Genomic DNA, 14,883 nt, shown 5'->3' with positions numbered 1-14,883 from the left:
TTGTTGACACTGGTTGTTTGAGATGGCACAGTGGCTTAATTGGATTTCTGTATCTGAGACGTGTCCTTAGAGTCCTAATATGTGATTATGGAAACATCGTAATGTCAACCTATTAGATAGATATTCTCTTATTCACTGTGAAATCACATGTTGACAATTTAATCTCCCCGTTGGGGTCAAACAGGAAATCTGATCTCGCTACTTGGGGAGTAAATCTGAAAGGGGGAGGATGAAGATAAAATGCATTTGATGACTGTATGCTCTCTGCTGTTTTCCTTGGAAGGGAAAAGTGATATTTTATGAACCCCTTACAGTCCCTTTATATAGCCAAATCACTTAGTATGTCAACAAATAACAGCGAGGATGTATCAGGGTATTATGAACTAACTGCAGGAGGGGAATTTGGCTTGGACAACAAGGAAGAAAGTTGAGTTATACAACTGTGCTTTTGTATCAGCTTCACTTACGGATGTCCTGCCAATTTTTTTTAACCTTCACAACATCACACCCACTGATCAGCAAGGTCCCGACTGCTCCCTGTTTTACTCATAGTCAATAAACTGCTGAACCACACAAATAAATCATTGGAGTTTTGATCTTGTGAGTCATTCCCGGATATGCATGACTGTGGTCAGTAATGGCTGATTTTAACCAGCTCATTGTGGACCAGTTATTTAAATACAAAAGTCTATTATGCCGTGTGCTTTGATCACACGAGGCGCATCATCGGTCCTTCTGATCAGCAACATATGCCTGACACCGTTTTTGAGGACGGGAAGTAAAGGTTTTGTTTTACTTCTGGTAATGAATTCAACCACGACTGAAATGGGGGTTAAGTCAGACAGAAATGAATGTGCCACCCACTTAAAAAGTAACAAACCTTTCTTCTTCCTTCCAGTAAAAAGTTATCAAGCAATAAGATCTAGCCTTGAATTCGTCCTAAACTTTCTTTTTATACGAGACTCATTTAAATCCCAACATTTCCCAAAATGACGGCTTGTTCCTAGATAGAATTTAAGTACTTTCACTTTGTTTAAAAAAGCGGTTAAGGCTGATGAGGCAAGATGATTGATACAATATATCCATTCACAAGCCCAGGCATGCTAAACCAGTTAACAATCTTTGACACAAACAGTTAACAATAAAACATGTCAAACTAAGAGCAATGGGTTCACGAAAAAAACCACGTGCATCCATGTGAACAGCAGATATGATTAATACATACCTTTGTGGCCTCTCATCATAGCTCGAGGAAGAACTGATCATGTGGAAATGCCAATTCCCTAGCAAACAGATGAAGACTTCTGCACACATGAGACCAGGGGCGGACATGCGCAGCATGTATCGGCCGGCGACGAAAGTATGTTACTTAACAAAAAACCCTATGCATTTTATGTTAATTTGGACCATTATTCATGTAGTAATCACATTACCTGAGCCCTTGAGTTGCCTAGAGCAAAATAGTTATGGCATATATTTAGTGATTTTAATGTTAACAGATCATTGATGCAATAACATTTTGACCCAATTTGCCTGACTTGATGCATGGAATAAAACATGGACGTAGGAAGCATCCTCAATGTGGGTGAGACAATTTAACAGGGGGTGTGGGCAGGTGGTGGACCTGACCTCCTCTAGGGGGGTCCGGGGGCATGCTCCCCCGGGATTTTTTTTTTTAAATGTTGAAGTTAAATGCATCAATCTGGTGCACTTTGAGAGCAACATTAGGGACTAAATCTATGGATACATCTCTCAACACCCATATGAAACAGAACTGTAAACATATTTACTTTTTATTTGAACAGCAAGTGGAGGCAAAAGTGACTGCACCCAAAACAATAAACCTGCTAGCTAACTAGCCTAAACTCAGTAACAGAATGTGGGCAACACGTTCTTCTCCACAGCCGCGCGACCTCTGAGTCAGACGTCACTTCCCCCTTTTCTATCCTACGGGTACAGCCACTCCCCCTGAACCCCGTTTCCCTGCCAACCCCCCCCCCCCCCTCCTCTATGCAAGCCCCTCCCTCTGAACCCAGGGCTCGCTACAATACTGTATACTGTATACACAAACTATACAAAAACGCCTTTACGCTTTGTAGCTTGTTTATCCACCTGTAAGCAACTGCCAGCTAGGTGTCTCAGTGACTCACTCCTGATCGTTCACTGTGCAGTGACAGCTGCTACGGGCCTGATGTGTGAAAGTGAAACTATCTGATAGATAGATCATAGGTAGCCTATCAAAACAGCCCAGCCCAGCCCTCCAGGGAGTGGCAGGAACACTTACAAGTATGAGCCGGTAGGATTTAGGCCCTCCGGCCCACGCACAGCACCGGCCCACCGGGAAAACTCCCGGCATTCCCAATGGCCAGTCCGCCCCTGCATGAGACGAATAAAGCCCATCTAAATGCCCCCAGGAACAGATGCTCTGACACACTGGGATGGTTCATTCTTAAGATGACTTCACACATCCCAAATACGCATGCACTTCGAACTTATGCAAATGTAGAGCAAAAAGCCATTCACAAAGACCTGAGGCCTCTGAGCACGCATAGAACAACCACGGTACGATGAATCTCCTAATTAAGTTGGACGTTTATTTACAGAAAGGATGAAGTCATCCACTAATCATGTCACAACTTCAAATGTCATCCACTTGACAGCAGACTGCTGCACAGAGGTTCAAAAGCGAACATTGAATAACATTTGATCATATTTACATGTTTTTAACCTTAGACGTAAATGTTGATTGCACAAAGTAGCGCCTATAGAATATTAAAACAATTGACATTTAGATTCCATTAAGGCCTTGCTTTAATATACATTTCTGTCTGCCTCCAGGTATGATCTTTAGGGGAAATTAAGGCTCCATTACCAGCATGTGTGTCAACCATTGCGCAACCAAAACAGTAGGGCCGCCCCCAGAGAGTCGACAAGTCAAATATCTGTCGGGGATGCCTAAGTAGGGCTGAAATGTTGTCTGTTTCCACTTTAAGTTGATATCCTTAAGCCTCTAGGGGGATATTACATTCGGAAAGGGTGTGACTGCGGGTCAAATCCACAGCTCCTTAAAAAGACTTTGAAAGATGTGGTTACGCTGCGAAATCCCTAAAAACCCTCAATGTCAACCGTCCAAGGACCAACCAAAACAGACTTTTTTTGGATTTGCTTGACTACCATCGATTTGATAGTTTATCCAGTGCATTTAAATACATTATCACAACCCCATAAGAGTGCAAAGAGGCCTAATTTTTAAATGTGGGTTGATGTTTTCGGAATGATCAAATGACGGAGAGGTGAAGGGAAAGAGGTTTATGATAAATAAGCACTGTGGGACCAAAGCTTCCCACTGTGTCCTTGTGTTTTTTGGACAAAGAATAGACCACAAAATACAACGTTTCATTTCACACGAGAATACAGCAGAGGAGAGTATTTAAATGAACCCTTCATGGACCCACTTGAAGGGGTTGCCAGATGTAACATAAGTGGCTGCACTCTCCTTCAAGGGATGCACTTGTTTTTATTCAAAGAAACTGAAAATAAGATAAATGTATCACATAAACACTAAGAAGAGTTAGAAAACCTCGAAGAAGAGGGTGTATTGATGCCATACTGGAGCAGCACAACAACTATAATTATTGAATTACGCAACTGATTAATGATTTCTTCTTTAAAAGTAATCATTGCAATTTCCTATATCCCACACTCAGACAAACTAAAACCCATTGCTATTACATTTAAAATGACACAAAAAAGAGAAAACCAGAAAGTCATGGTGGTTGGATTTTGGTTATAATAAATTATCTTCCTTGCTCAGTATTTACTACATACAGCAATATTACTGTCAAAATGAAATAATAAAGAGATTTTAAGACGTTCATGAATCACAAAAGAAGAGAAAAAAAATCCTGATTTGCTCCAAATGTAACGTTACATAATCATAATGAGTAGCAAATGGGGAAATGTTTGACACTTGGAGTTCAGAGGAGACCAAATGTGTGGTTGTTGTGTGAAGTGCTGTTAATTGCCTCTGATAAATGTATCGCTGTGATTTCTGCTTCACACTTGCCTTCAGCCCACAGAACAGACCCATCATCCTGGCTCCGGTCGAGTTCTGCGTCCTTGTGACAGTGATTTCCCCCACTGATGTTCGCATTCACATGACACTAGCCACAACATAATAAATCCTTGATCCGATCCAACAGTTAATTTCAAGCTTGCACGTCAAGATGAAAAGGCCCCGAATACTGAAGTTAGACTGGGCGTGGGCACAATGACTGCAGACTGTCTTTTCCCCTGGATCTGCAACAGTGAACATCTATTCCAAGAAAAACATGAAATGCTCAGGGCACGAGGTCTGGGATGTGTGACAGGAAGAAAAAATCCTTTAAACCAAATGTTCCCTTTGTTGGTTTTGTGGATACTGCATGCTTTAACGGTCTTAAAAAAAAGTCTGTGCAAAGACAAAGCTTTACCGCAAAATAACGAAAGACATTGGGAAAGACTGCATTTTCCGGGACTATTGAAACAAAATGTAGCTTTAAATTGGGTCTTTATCAACTCCTTGAACACTCCTGACATTTAGTCCTCTTCTTTAGTATCTAACTGATTTTGAAAAAGTACATTTTGTTAGGACTTTCATTCTTTTTCAATTTCATAAAACACAAGTGTCCCGAAAAAAGGCTTGCTTTCTTCCAAGTATTGAGTTTCTCCTGTTTGGACCTGGATGGTAAAGCCAGAGCCTTGGAGTGCAAAGGACAGGGGCCTCTTAATTCTGTGCAGGCTTTGGATCTAAAACATCGCCATTGGCTTATTCCATTAGTGCTGAAACCTTGTTTTGTTATGTATTTCGTCTTGTTTTTATTGCTGTTGGAGGTTTAGTATTTGTTTGAGACTCTGAGCTACCACCTGTACAATATCAAATGAATATGTGAGCTAATACTTCATGTATTCAGCCTTCCAAGAACGCATTATCTCAAAGCCAAACCAAATGAGTTTAGTTGTACCAATGACATGTGACTCATGATCAATATTACTGAACGTCAACAACCCCAACACGTCCTTTGTTATATAGTGTACTGCAGCATTTCTGATGAGCAGATCAATGAGTACATTGTTCGAACTTTCAGAACATTAAGTGGACATTTTAATTACAGGACAGCTAGAGGTTTAATTGGTCTAGCGGAAGAACAGTCATCCATTAGTGTTTTGTAATGATACGGCCATAAAAACACGTACATGCACATAACATCACCTGAATGTGAACAACAACGTTTAAGAGGAATCTCTAGGAAAGTGTTGGGGCAGTGTTAAATCTCATTTAACGAGAAAGATGTGCAGCCAGACGTGATCTTGTGACTAAATCATGAGTCATAGGGTCCATTTGATATGCAGCAGTGACAAAAGAGCATTCATCACCGAGGCGAGCTACTCATATATCTGCATAGAAATGAGACAGTGATTAATAACTGATCACAGGGAAATGCACCTATCGCAAAGAGACATACACCATTTTTTAGTATATCCTATTTAGAGGAAGCTTTCCTGCAGCTGATTACTTTAAACTACTAACAAATATCATCACCCTGAGGCTGGATTTGCAGATTTAAGGCTTTTCAAGGAGAATATATTGATATTATGAGAATAGATTTATATATATATGTTTATTTTCCTCGTTTACAGTAAAGCAAAAGTACATTTTCTGAACTCCATCTGTTGTATTATTTGGCTTTTGCCACTTACTCATTATGATCACATTGCTGATGATCATCTACCAACATTATCATATTTGAATACCTTTTGAGAACAGTCAACCCGACAATGTTGTGGCAACAATTTTATTAAGATATTTGGATTCAAAATGTTTGAATTTGATTATTTTCCCCATATGTCCCACCCCTCAGTCAATTTATAAATGTACCTCCCAATGTGGGAGGTATTTGAAAGAGAAGTGGTACCGAGGCCGAAACTGAACCTGGGATGTTTCCACTGGACCAAGGTAATCAATATCTTCTTTGTCTATACATTTCTTAATATTTAACATGTTTATTCTCAACAGTCGTAGGATGATACAACAGCAAGATGTACACTTCAGACAAAACAGCAAAAGCTACAGAACAAAATTATACGACGACACCAAATCTTGTTTTTATAATCAAATTGGGTTAATTTGATTCATGCAGGTGTGAGTACTGGAAGTGATCGACTCGCTCCGTGCCACAACGCCCACCTCCTGTATGAGACATATGCATGCTTTGCCTTATGCTCTTCTCCTACTTGCGTCTTTTACATTTGAAACTATGAAGGTTCCCTGGAGGGGTCTAGTTTACTCCTGGGGATTCTCATGTTGCATGCGAGGTAATAGACCACGACGATAAAGCAGAAGCAAAACGAGCCTATTAAAAGTTGGCCTGTGGATTTACAGCCTGTGTTAGAGGATGGCTCCTCTGGATGGACCACATGTGTGTGTGCCTCATCCTGGTGCATAAGCTGCCTTTCACCTGCCGTGTGTCACTTCTCCTGGATGAGCCAACGAGCTATATATCATCAGAGAGATCAGTGGCAACATACACCTCGTTGTCTCTGTTTAGGAGGAGGAGGCCACAGACACGATGTTTGCTGAAAAAAAACAAAGTTACCCAGCAGAGACCTGATTGACTCGTCTTTCCAAACTGAGCAGGCTTTAGAAAACCAGCTCTCCCTACTGGTGTCACACATGTTCTGTGAAGGTGTGAAGGTCTATAGACATACTTCCCACTTTCTCTCCCCCCCCCCACACACACGCACGCACGCACACACACACACACACACACACACACACACACACACACACACACACACACACACACACACACACACACACACACACACACACACAGCTTGTTTCATTTTGTAGATTTCCAAAAGCTTAAAATGTTCTCCTCAAATATCTTGTTTTGCCCACAATTTAAACACCTTCATTATACTGCGTAAGGAAACCGGAACGCCTCACATTTAAGAAACAAGATACAGAGAATTTGGACTTTCCTAAAAAATGTACAGCTTTAAAATGATCTTAATTAGAGCAGATCAAAACCTTATTACAAATAACAGAGATATTCCCATCATCTTATCACCATAAACATACTGTTTTACTCTCTGTGCCACTATGGATTTACTAAATAAATCAGTACAAGTTCCCTATGCATTTTCCGCACGTGAATCCATGACAGTGACAGTGTGGCACAGACAGCAAATTACAGATGAAAGGTGTCAATTAATGGAGCCTGCAGGCGCTGCTCACGCTATAATTTCATTATGAAAGCATAAAGGAAAGTCTGCTCGGAGGATGATTAACACCGGCAGGGATGCAGAAATGCCCACCCTTCCTCCAGGAAACATCAAAGACTTCCATTCCCACACACACACCCTGTCAAATCAGTATTAATATGTTTCATGCCCTTATATTTTTTCATCCGGTTAAATCATTTCAAGGAGCTTAAATTGTCATTCAGAGTGAGGCAGGGATTAGGCAGAAACCTGCAGGGTTTGGTCAAACAGCCCGGGGGATGTAATGCAGGTTAAACCGGCCTACATTTAGTTGGCGCACATTAAAGCCTACATGTACAATGTTGCTTAAATAAAGAAAAGTCTGTTTTCACCTCAAATCTGGGGTTTTCTCCCACCAGTATAAATCGGCTGCCCTTAATTTAAGGTGACCACTCGGCTGGTGTGGATTAAGGATCAAACCTTCCATGCGTACCTACGCCACAAATCACAGCTGCTGTCAAGTAGAATTGTTGTAAAGTAAAGTCTTTAGTCTTCAATTTGTACAGTTTAAGAACAGCTAGGTCAGAGGACAGAGATTATGGAGTCACAGCTTGCAGTCAGAGCCTAGTCTGACCCTTCAGAGGCTCTCAGAGGAGCCAGAACCGGAGGATGATGATCTATTCATGGATAAATACGAGTTCCACCGATACAAACAGAAGTATATTAAGAAAGACTAAAAAAAACGGACACCCTGACCTCATATTATAGCTAGCTTAATATACAAATGATAGTTTGTGGCAGCCTGGAAATGTGCATACATTATATCTTCTTGGAGATGTCCATATTGATGCTCAGCAGGTAAAAAGCTGGAAATCTTCCTGTCTCACGATTATAAAATGCAATAATTTGAAGAATAAATACAGTTACGCAAGTTGCAACCGGCTCTCAGACTGGCGTCGTTAATACACACATACTTATTGATCGGAGAGGCATTAGGAGCTTCCAACGAAAAAAGAAGACGTGGACACGCTGAATAAACTCCGGACAGGTGGGTTGTTTTGGGAAAACTCTAAAATATATAGTGGGAAAGCATGCTTAACAACTTGGCTCGGCAATTAAGCAACGCCGAGAGAGAAAGGAAGATCGCTGTCCCTTGAATGCAGATATTTAAACCCAAACGGTGACTTATTAAAGTGCACGATATGAATTAAAGAAAAGCTTAAACAGGTGAAGTTCAAGTACTCGTTTGTCTGATTGAGTTTGATGACTCGCAGCAACGTGTCCGTGCGTCATGCCTCAGCGCGAGCCATGTATTTTCTCAAAGTAAAGAAAACAACAAAGAGTAAACAATCACTTACTTTTGGCTTCTTCATATGGAACGACAGGAGTAAATCCAGTGTGTGCGAAAGCCTATTTTATTTTACTTCTACGGGGAGGAAAGGGGTTGTCATCATCCTGTGTGCACATATCCAATGCCTAAGTCAGTGGTATCCAAGCAGAGGAGAAAAAAGCCCCAAGAAGAATTAGAAGAAGAAGAAGAAGAAGAAGAAAAATAAGAAAAACGGAGGAATCAAACTCTGAGCCTTTGCAACCTCTCGCTGACTGGTGTGTGGCATCTAGCCCATCTATCTACAGCTTAGATCCAGACACTGAGGGCTCGCAGCGGCGGAGGGAGGGCATTAAGCCTTTACAACGATGCGTGAAACCGTCAAAGAGCCGCCCTCTGACGAGCAGAGTGTGAAGAAGAGGTTCACCCCAAAACCACTTCTGCGAGTGTAAACAGATCCGGATCAGAACCAGACCTTGTGTGCATCGAGTGTGACTTTATTCCACGTTATAATAATATATATAATAAGTGATTTCAGTAGACATGCAACTCATAACGTTTACTATTTTACTTTGAAGGAGCTCTTGTTCTGTTCAGCACCCCCTCTCTCTCTCTCTCTCTCTCTCACTCTCACTTTCTCTCTCTCTCTCTGTCTCTCTCTCACTCACACACACACACACACACACACACACACACACACACACACACACACACACACACACACACACACACACACACACACACACACACACACACACACACACACACACACACACACATCAAATAACCCCTTCCTCTCCCTCTTCCACTTGGTTTAGGACTTTTTGATTTATTTAGTTGTTATTTTCTTTATTTGAGCATCAGGAAAAGTGATATAATACCACTTATTATTATTGTATTATTATTACCTAATTATTCTCTTCTTTGCTTCAATAATCTTTTATTCTATTGTAGGCCTAAGTGTTTTTAATTTATTTTTTATTCAATTTTCATTTTTATTTGATTATATTCTTTAGTTCATTAGTAATGCATGATAACATGCCACTGCAACAAACAAATAAACAACCCAATTTAGGATATATATAAAGTACATTGTATCTGTTTTCTTTATTGTAGACGATATATCTCAGTGTTTAGGCACAACATTTTGCATTTAAATTGTTCGACTCAAAGTATATTGCAATATTATTATTATATTTAAAATAAATAAAACAATTAAATGTGTGTAGGATTTTAATTTGCACGGTTACACTAAAGCTATTCATAAAAGGAGTTAACATGAAAAACCTTTGAACTGTGAAATTGCACCCTCCCCTTTCCTTTTTCTAGTATTAGTGAATGAGTGACTCAGTGAAGGAATGAGTCAGAGTGAGTAACAGCATCTATAAAACCTTACAGTTTCACAATAAAATGTCAAAAGTCTGCACATTATGTCCAAAAACTATAAAAGGAAAACATTAAAAAGATAGAAATCTTCCACGGCATGCACAGTTTCATTCAGTTTGAACAGCATGTCATTACATTTAACCTCAGTAAACACACATGGTTTGATAAAGGATGAACACAATTATCTAATCTGTCTGTTAAATGGTGTTCTGTGCAGTGAACACACTCTGCTACAGAGAGAGTGAGCTACAAACGTAATGTATACAAAACCGTAACCAAGTTTTTAACATTAACAATTATTTGTGTAATGTATTCCACCTATAACTAAAGATTGAAAGATTACAAATAATATTAATACTTTTTTTAAAAGGACACTTTTTTTATGTGAAATAAGACAAATCATTGGAAGTATCTTTGGATAGAGGAGTTAGCTAAATAAACGTGATGTAACTGCAGACATGGAGAACACATCGATCAGGCCAACCACTATAAACCTTGTGATAAACAAAGACAGAAGTGACAGATTAAATAACTAAATACTGTGCTTCAGCTGTTATTTTAATCCTTAAAACAGGCCTATAGCAAGACTATTTTACCCATTGCATCAAACAAAAATAAATAAGCCAATATATTACATACAAATAAGTCATTTACTCAGATCATATTTGTTGCATCATGCAATATTGCTTAACGTAAGGTAACTTACAGAAACACAAGTCATTTGATCACCTGATGGCCACAGCCACACAGGGTAAAACAATCACACTGAACACTCACCTTCAGTAGTTTTGCTTGTGTTTAGCTGCAGTGAAACATTCCAATTATTAACACCACACTGTACAAATGTACCAGCATTTCAGAACATTTAACAGTATTATTTTACAGTAACATATTGTAATCAAGGCCCCCTGTAATATCCCAACAAATGCATGTAAAAAGGACTGTATCCTTGGATTTCACAGCATTTAACTATTATTTCACAATAAAATACTGCAATCAAAATCCTCTGTAATATCACATCACATTTTGCAATAGCACAACAACATTGTAAACATTGCAAGGATTTCACAGCATTTAAGAGTATCATATTACAGAGAAATATTGTAATCAAAAGCCCCTGTAATATCACAACAAAATATCTATACAACTACAGTAATATTGTATATCACATCATTTAAAGGGGACCTATCATGCAAAATGCACTTTGTGATGTCTTTTATACATCAATATGTGTCCCCGGTGTGTCGGGGAACTCACGTAGCGTCAGAAAATAAAACCCTCTCTCTTTTCCTCCGTACCCAAATCTCTAAAAACGGGGGTACAACGGAGCTGATCCAGATTTCCATCCGCTGTGACGTGTCCATCCGATCTGACGTCAAATCGGCAGCGGACCCACAGAAAGTTGCTATCAGAAACAATGCCTGACGTGTTTTGGACGTAATCTCGTCTTTGTTTACATTAGCAATTCTCGCTAACACTCAGAGCTAACCTGTACTGGAGGCACATGTGTTTAAAAAGCAAGAAATAAAAAAAAGAAATCACCTTGGGGTAAACCCGCTAGAGAAAAGGCATTTGAGCTCCATACAGTTTCAGAAATAATCCTTGATGTACTTTAGAACAGGATGGCGTTTTATCACAGCAGAATTTAACTTTATCTCCGGTAGAATTCTGATCAGGCATTAGCTCCGCCTCCTCTTTTTTTTTTCAAGCTAAGGACCCAAAATCTGCGTTTCTCTAACAGGGCTGCAAAAGCGGTGTTTGAGCAGTAAGAGGCATGGCTACAATGGGGGATCTGTTTGGTATTTTGAAAAAAAAAAATCACAGACATTATAGGTATGGCCCTACATTGTCATGACCGAAATAACGAGATTGCGGATACAAGCGGCCGAGATGGGTTTTCTCCGGAGGGTGGCTGGCGTCTCCCTTAGGGATAAGGTGAGAAGTTCGGTCATCCGGGAGGGATTCGGAGTTGAACGGCTCCTCCTTCGCGTCGAAAGGAGCCAGTTGAGGTGGTTCGGGCACCTAGTTAGGATGCCACCTGGGGGCCTGACTAGGGAGGTGTTCCAGGCACGTCCAGCTGGGAAGAGACCAAGGGGTAGACCTAGGACCAGGTGGAGGGATTATATCTCTTCTCTGGCCTGGGAGCACCTTGGGATCCCCCAGTCAGAGCTGGTTGATGTCGCCAGGGAAAAGAAAGTTTGGGGCTCTCTGCTGGAACTGCTACCCCCGCGACCCGACCACGGATAAGCGGGAGAAGATGGATGGATGGATGGCCCTACAATATATTTTTCAAATATAGGATGATAGGTCCACTTTAACTATTATTTCATAGTAAAGCACTGCACTCAAAATCATCTGTAATAGCACAACCCATTACTGTAACATTTGCATTGTGCAGCATTGCACATGTGCAGAATAGACTATTCTAACCGGCGTGTGTCCTGCAGCCTACTACTCAAGCCGTCTGGAAGATTTGGAGACATTCTATACACTGTAAAAAAAGATCCTAATTTTACAGGAAATAACACATTTTTTATAGTAATTATCATGTTTTTTTAAATAACTTCCTGTAAATCCTGTAAAATTACAGATATGAACTATAAATTAACAACCCAAAACATTATTTTAAGTATTTTGACAATAACAACAAATAACATTTATTTCATTTTTTTTTTTTAAAGTAAATGTACTATATAATATTTACAGTATTTTTGCACTTTCAGAAAATATATGCAGATGTATACGTAAATTAAAAATATTATCTGTAATTAAATATGTAACTCGTAATATAAAAGTGTAATAACATTATAAGACTTTAAGATATTTCTTTGTAATTTTAAGGTAAACATAAAACTGAAAAAGTAAGTAATTTTTTTTTACATAAATCATTTTTTCAATATTCGATTGAATCCACGACAAACACAAAATAAATAAAGTAAATAAATAGTTTTTCATGAAATTCCTAACTTACTATATTGTAAACATCTACAGTTGACTATCATTTAAAAAAAATTAAATCATAGAAAGTGGAGAAATCTCTTTAGGGAGGACCAAGGTTTGAAAAACACTGTTATTTACAATAAGTCACAGTTATCCTTGTTTTATTTATGTGTTATGTTGCTGTGTTTTTTTTTCTCCATTTGTCAATATACAGTAATACGCCTTATTGTCTTACGTATAATGTATGGTTTTCGGGTCTCTGGCCAACAGCTACGGCACTTGAAATAGAATTCAGCCAAAACACGGCAGACAAGTCAGGCATGATTGGAATGAGTCCACAACACTCCTGATTGGTTAATATAAAAATCATCGAAGAAACCTGCCAATGAGAACTGTCCGTGCCTGTCATTCACATTTGAAACATCCACGTCAGTTTGAGCGGGTCTCCTGCGGAGCTACAGCTGTCTGTAGGTCTAATGCAGGAGTTTATGGATTAATATTGGGATCGTTTTACATCTACACGTTAAATATGAGCATCGGGACGTCAACAAAGAACAGAAGACTTGAGATCTGGTGAGTTCTGCAACTGTAATGGAGTTAAACATGTATTTAGATAATCCTTAGTTTGTGAATGTTTTATTTTTAATTTAAGGTTACGTTTCTTCTTCTAGTTCAGTGAGTTTTGGTCGTACAGTGATGAGACGTATACATATGGAATCTGTGGAATATCAGCTTTCATATGATATGGCGATTGTGCAGATAATATGAAGTAGAAAAGATCGCTTTTTTGTGCGTCAGCCCCGTTTGCCCGTTTTCGCTAAGTGCTGATTTAGAGCTTGACGTTAGACTTGAGTTTCGTTTTGGTAAAAATGGTTAATATCGTCAGTTAGCTGAGTTTTTTCCCGTTAAGTGGGTATGCATCATTAATAGGTTGTTAAATGTTAAGAAGCCCTGCGATGCTGTTTCTTGCAAGATGTTGCGCCCGGGAAACCGGGCTTAACAGGTGGTTGCTAACGTTAGCTTACAGCTTATTGCAGTGCTGCCGCGACCCTCTCATCTCCAACACGGGAGAATTACACATAAACATGCAGCGGGGTGTCACAGTGCTGTCGCCAAGTTTATTTACAGCGGAATCCAGTTTGTTAATGTTCAGTAGCCAACAGCTAGCATAGCATAAACGGCTAACCGCTAACGTTTGGCTAACTTGCTTGCAGAGATGGGGTCGTTACTAAAAATATGTAATATATTACATATTACTTTTAAAAAAAAAGTAATATATTACACTACTTCGTTACTATCTACATAAAGTAACTAGTTACTTTACTCGTTACTTTACTCGCCGAGCACGTACGAACTGCGCATGCGTGAGTGGCAATATCTCTCCTTACCAGCAGGCGGCGGTAGTGTGTATTTGTCATTCAAAACAGGCAACAACCGGAAGACAGAGAAGAAGCACAGACTATGTGATATAAACAAACAAATAGCGTGTGCGGTAGCTTCACCTTAGCATGTGTTCTTTGCAGGTGCTTGTTGAGGTTTGACCACGTGGTGTTTCCAGCAGTGGATAACAGCTTCTGGCCTGGACACAGTTTGCACCTCACCGTAACATTCCTGTCTATTCTTCGGACGAACTCAAAATAATGGGCATACCTCCACCCCTTGAAAGTTATCGCTGACTCAGCCATGTTTATGCAGCACTGCACGTGGAGATGTGGACGCGCAAATCGCGCAGATTACATACATATAAACCTGCGACGGAAACCCCTCTTGTCTGTCAGTGTGATTATGACTGATGTTATATAAAAGTAACGAAGTAATGCGTGTCGGGGCAATGTTAGTAACTGTAGTGTGATTACTGAATTATAAAAGTAACGCGTTACACTACTCCGTTACCCACAGAAGTAATATTATTACAGTACCGCGTTACTTTGTAACGCGTTACACCCAACTCTGCTTGCTTGTTAGCTCTGCTCTATATATTACAA

The 14,883-nt window shown here is 39.7% G+C and overlaps 1 protein-coding gene across 1 annotated transcript in view; it reads right to left on the bottom strand.

The window, feature by feature from the left end:
* The window catches only part of kitlga (kit ligand a), a 34,156-nt gene extending 25,254 nt beyond the window's left edge, over positions 1 to 8,902 (bottom strand). Inside the window, exon 1 of the mRNA XM_034216402.1 lies at positions 8,604 to 8,902. Coding sequence (XP_034072293.1) covers positions 8,604 to 8,618 — 15 coding nt within the window. The 5' untranslated portion in view covers positions 8,619 to 8,902. The remainder of the gene's footprint in view (positions 1 to 8,603) is intronic.
* Positions 8,903 to 14,883: the final 5,981 nt, after the last annotated feature.

The sequence above is a fragment of the Gymnodraco acuticeps genome, unplaced genomic scaffold (assembly GCF_902827175.1).
Source record: "Gymnodraco acuticeps unplaced genomic scaffold, fGymAcu1.1, whole genome shotgun sequence".
Taxonomy (NCBI): domain Eukaryota; kingdom Metazoa; phylum Chordata; class Actinopteri; order Perciformes; family Bathydraconidae; genus Gymnodraco; species Gymnodraco acuticeps.
Note: the sequence above shows the minus strand (reverse complement) of the source record. Positions and strands in the feature narration are given on the sequence as shown.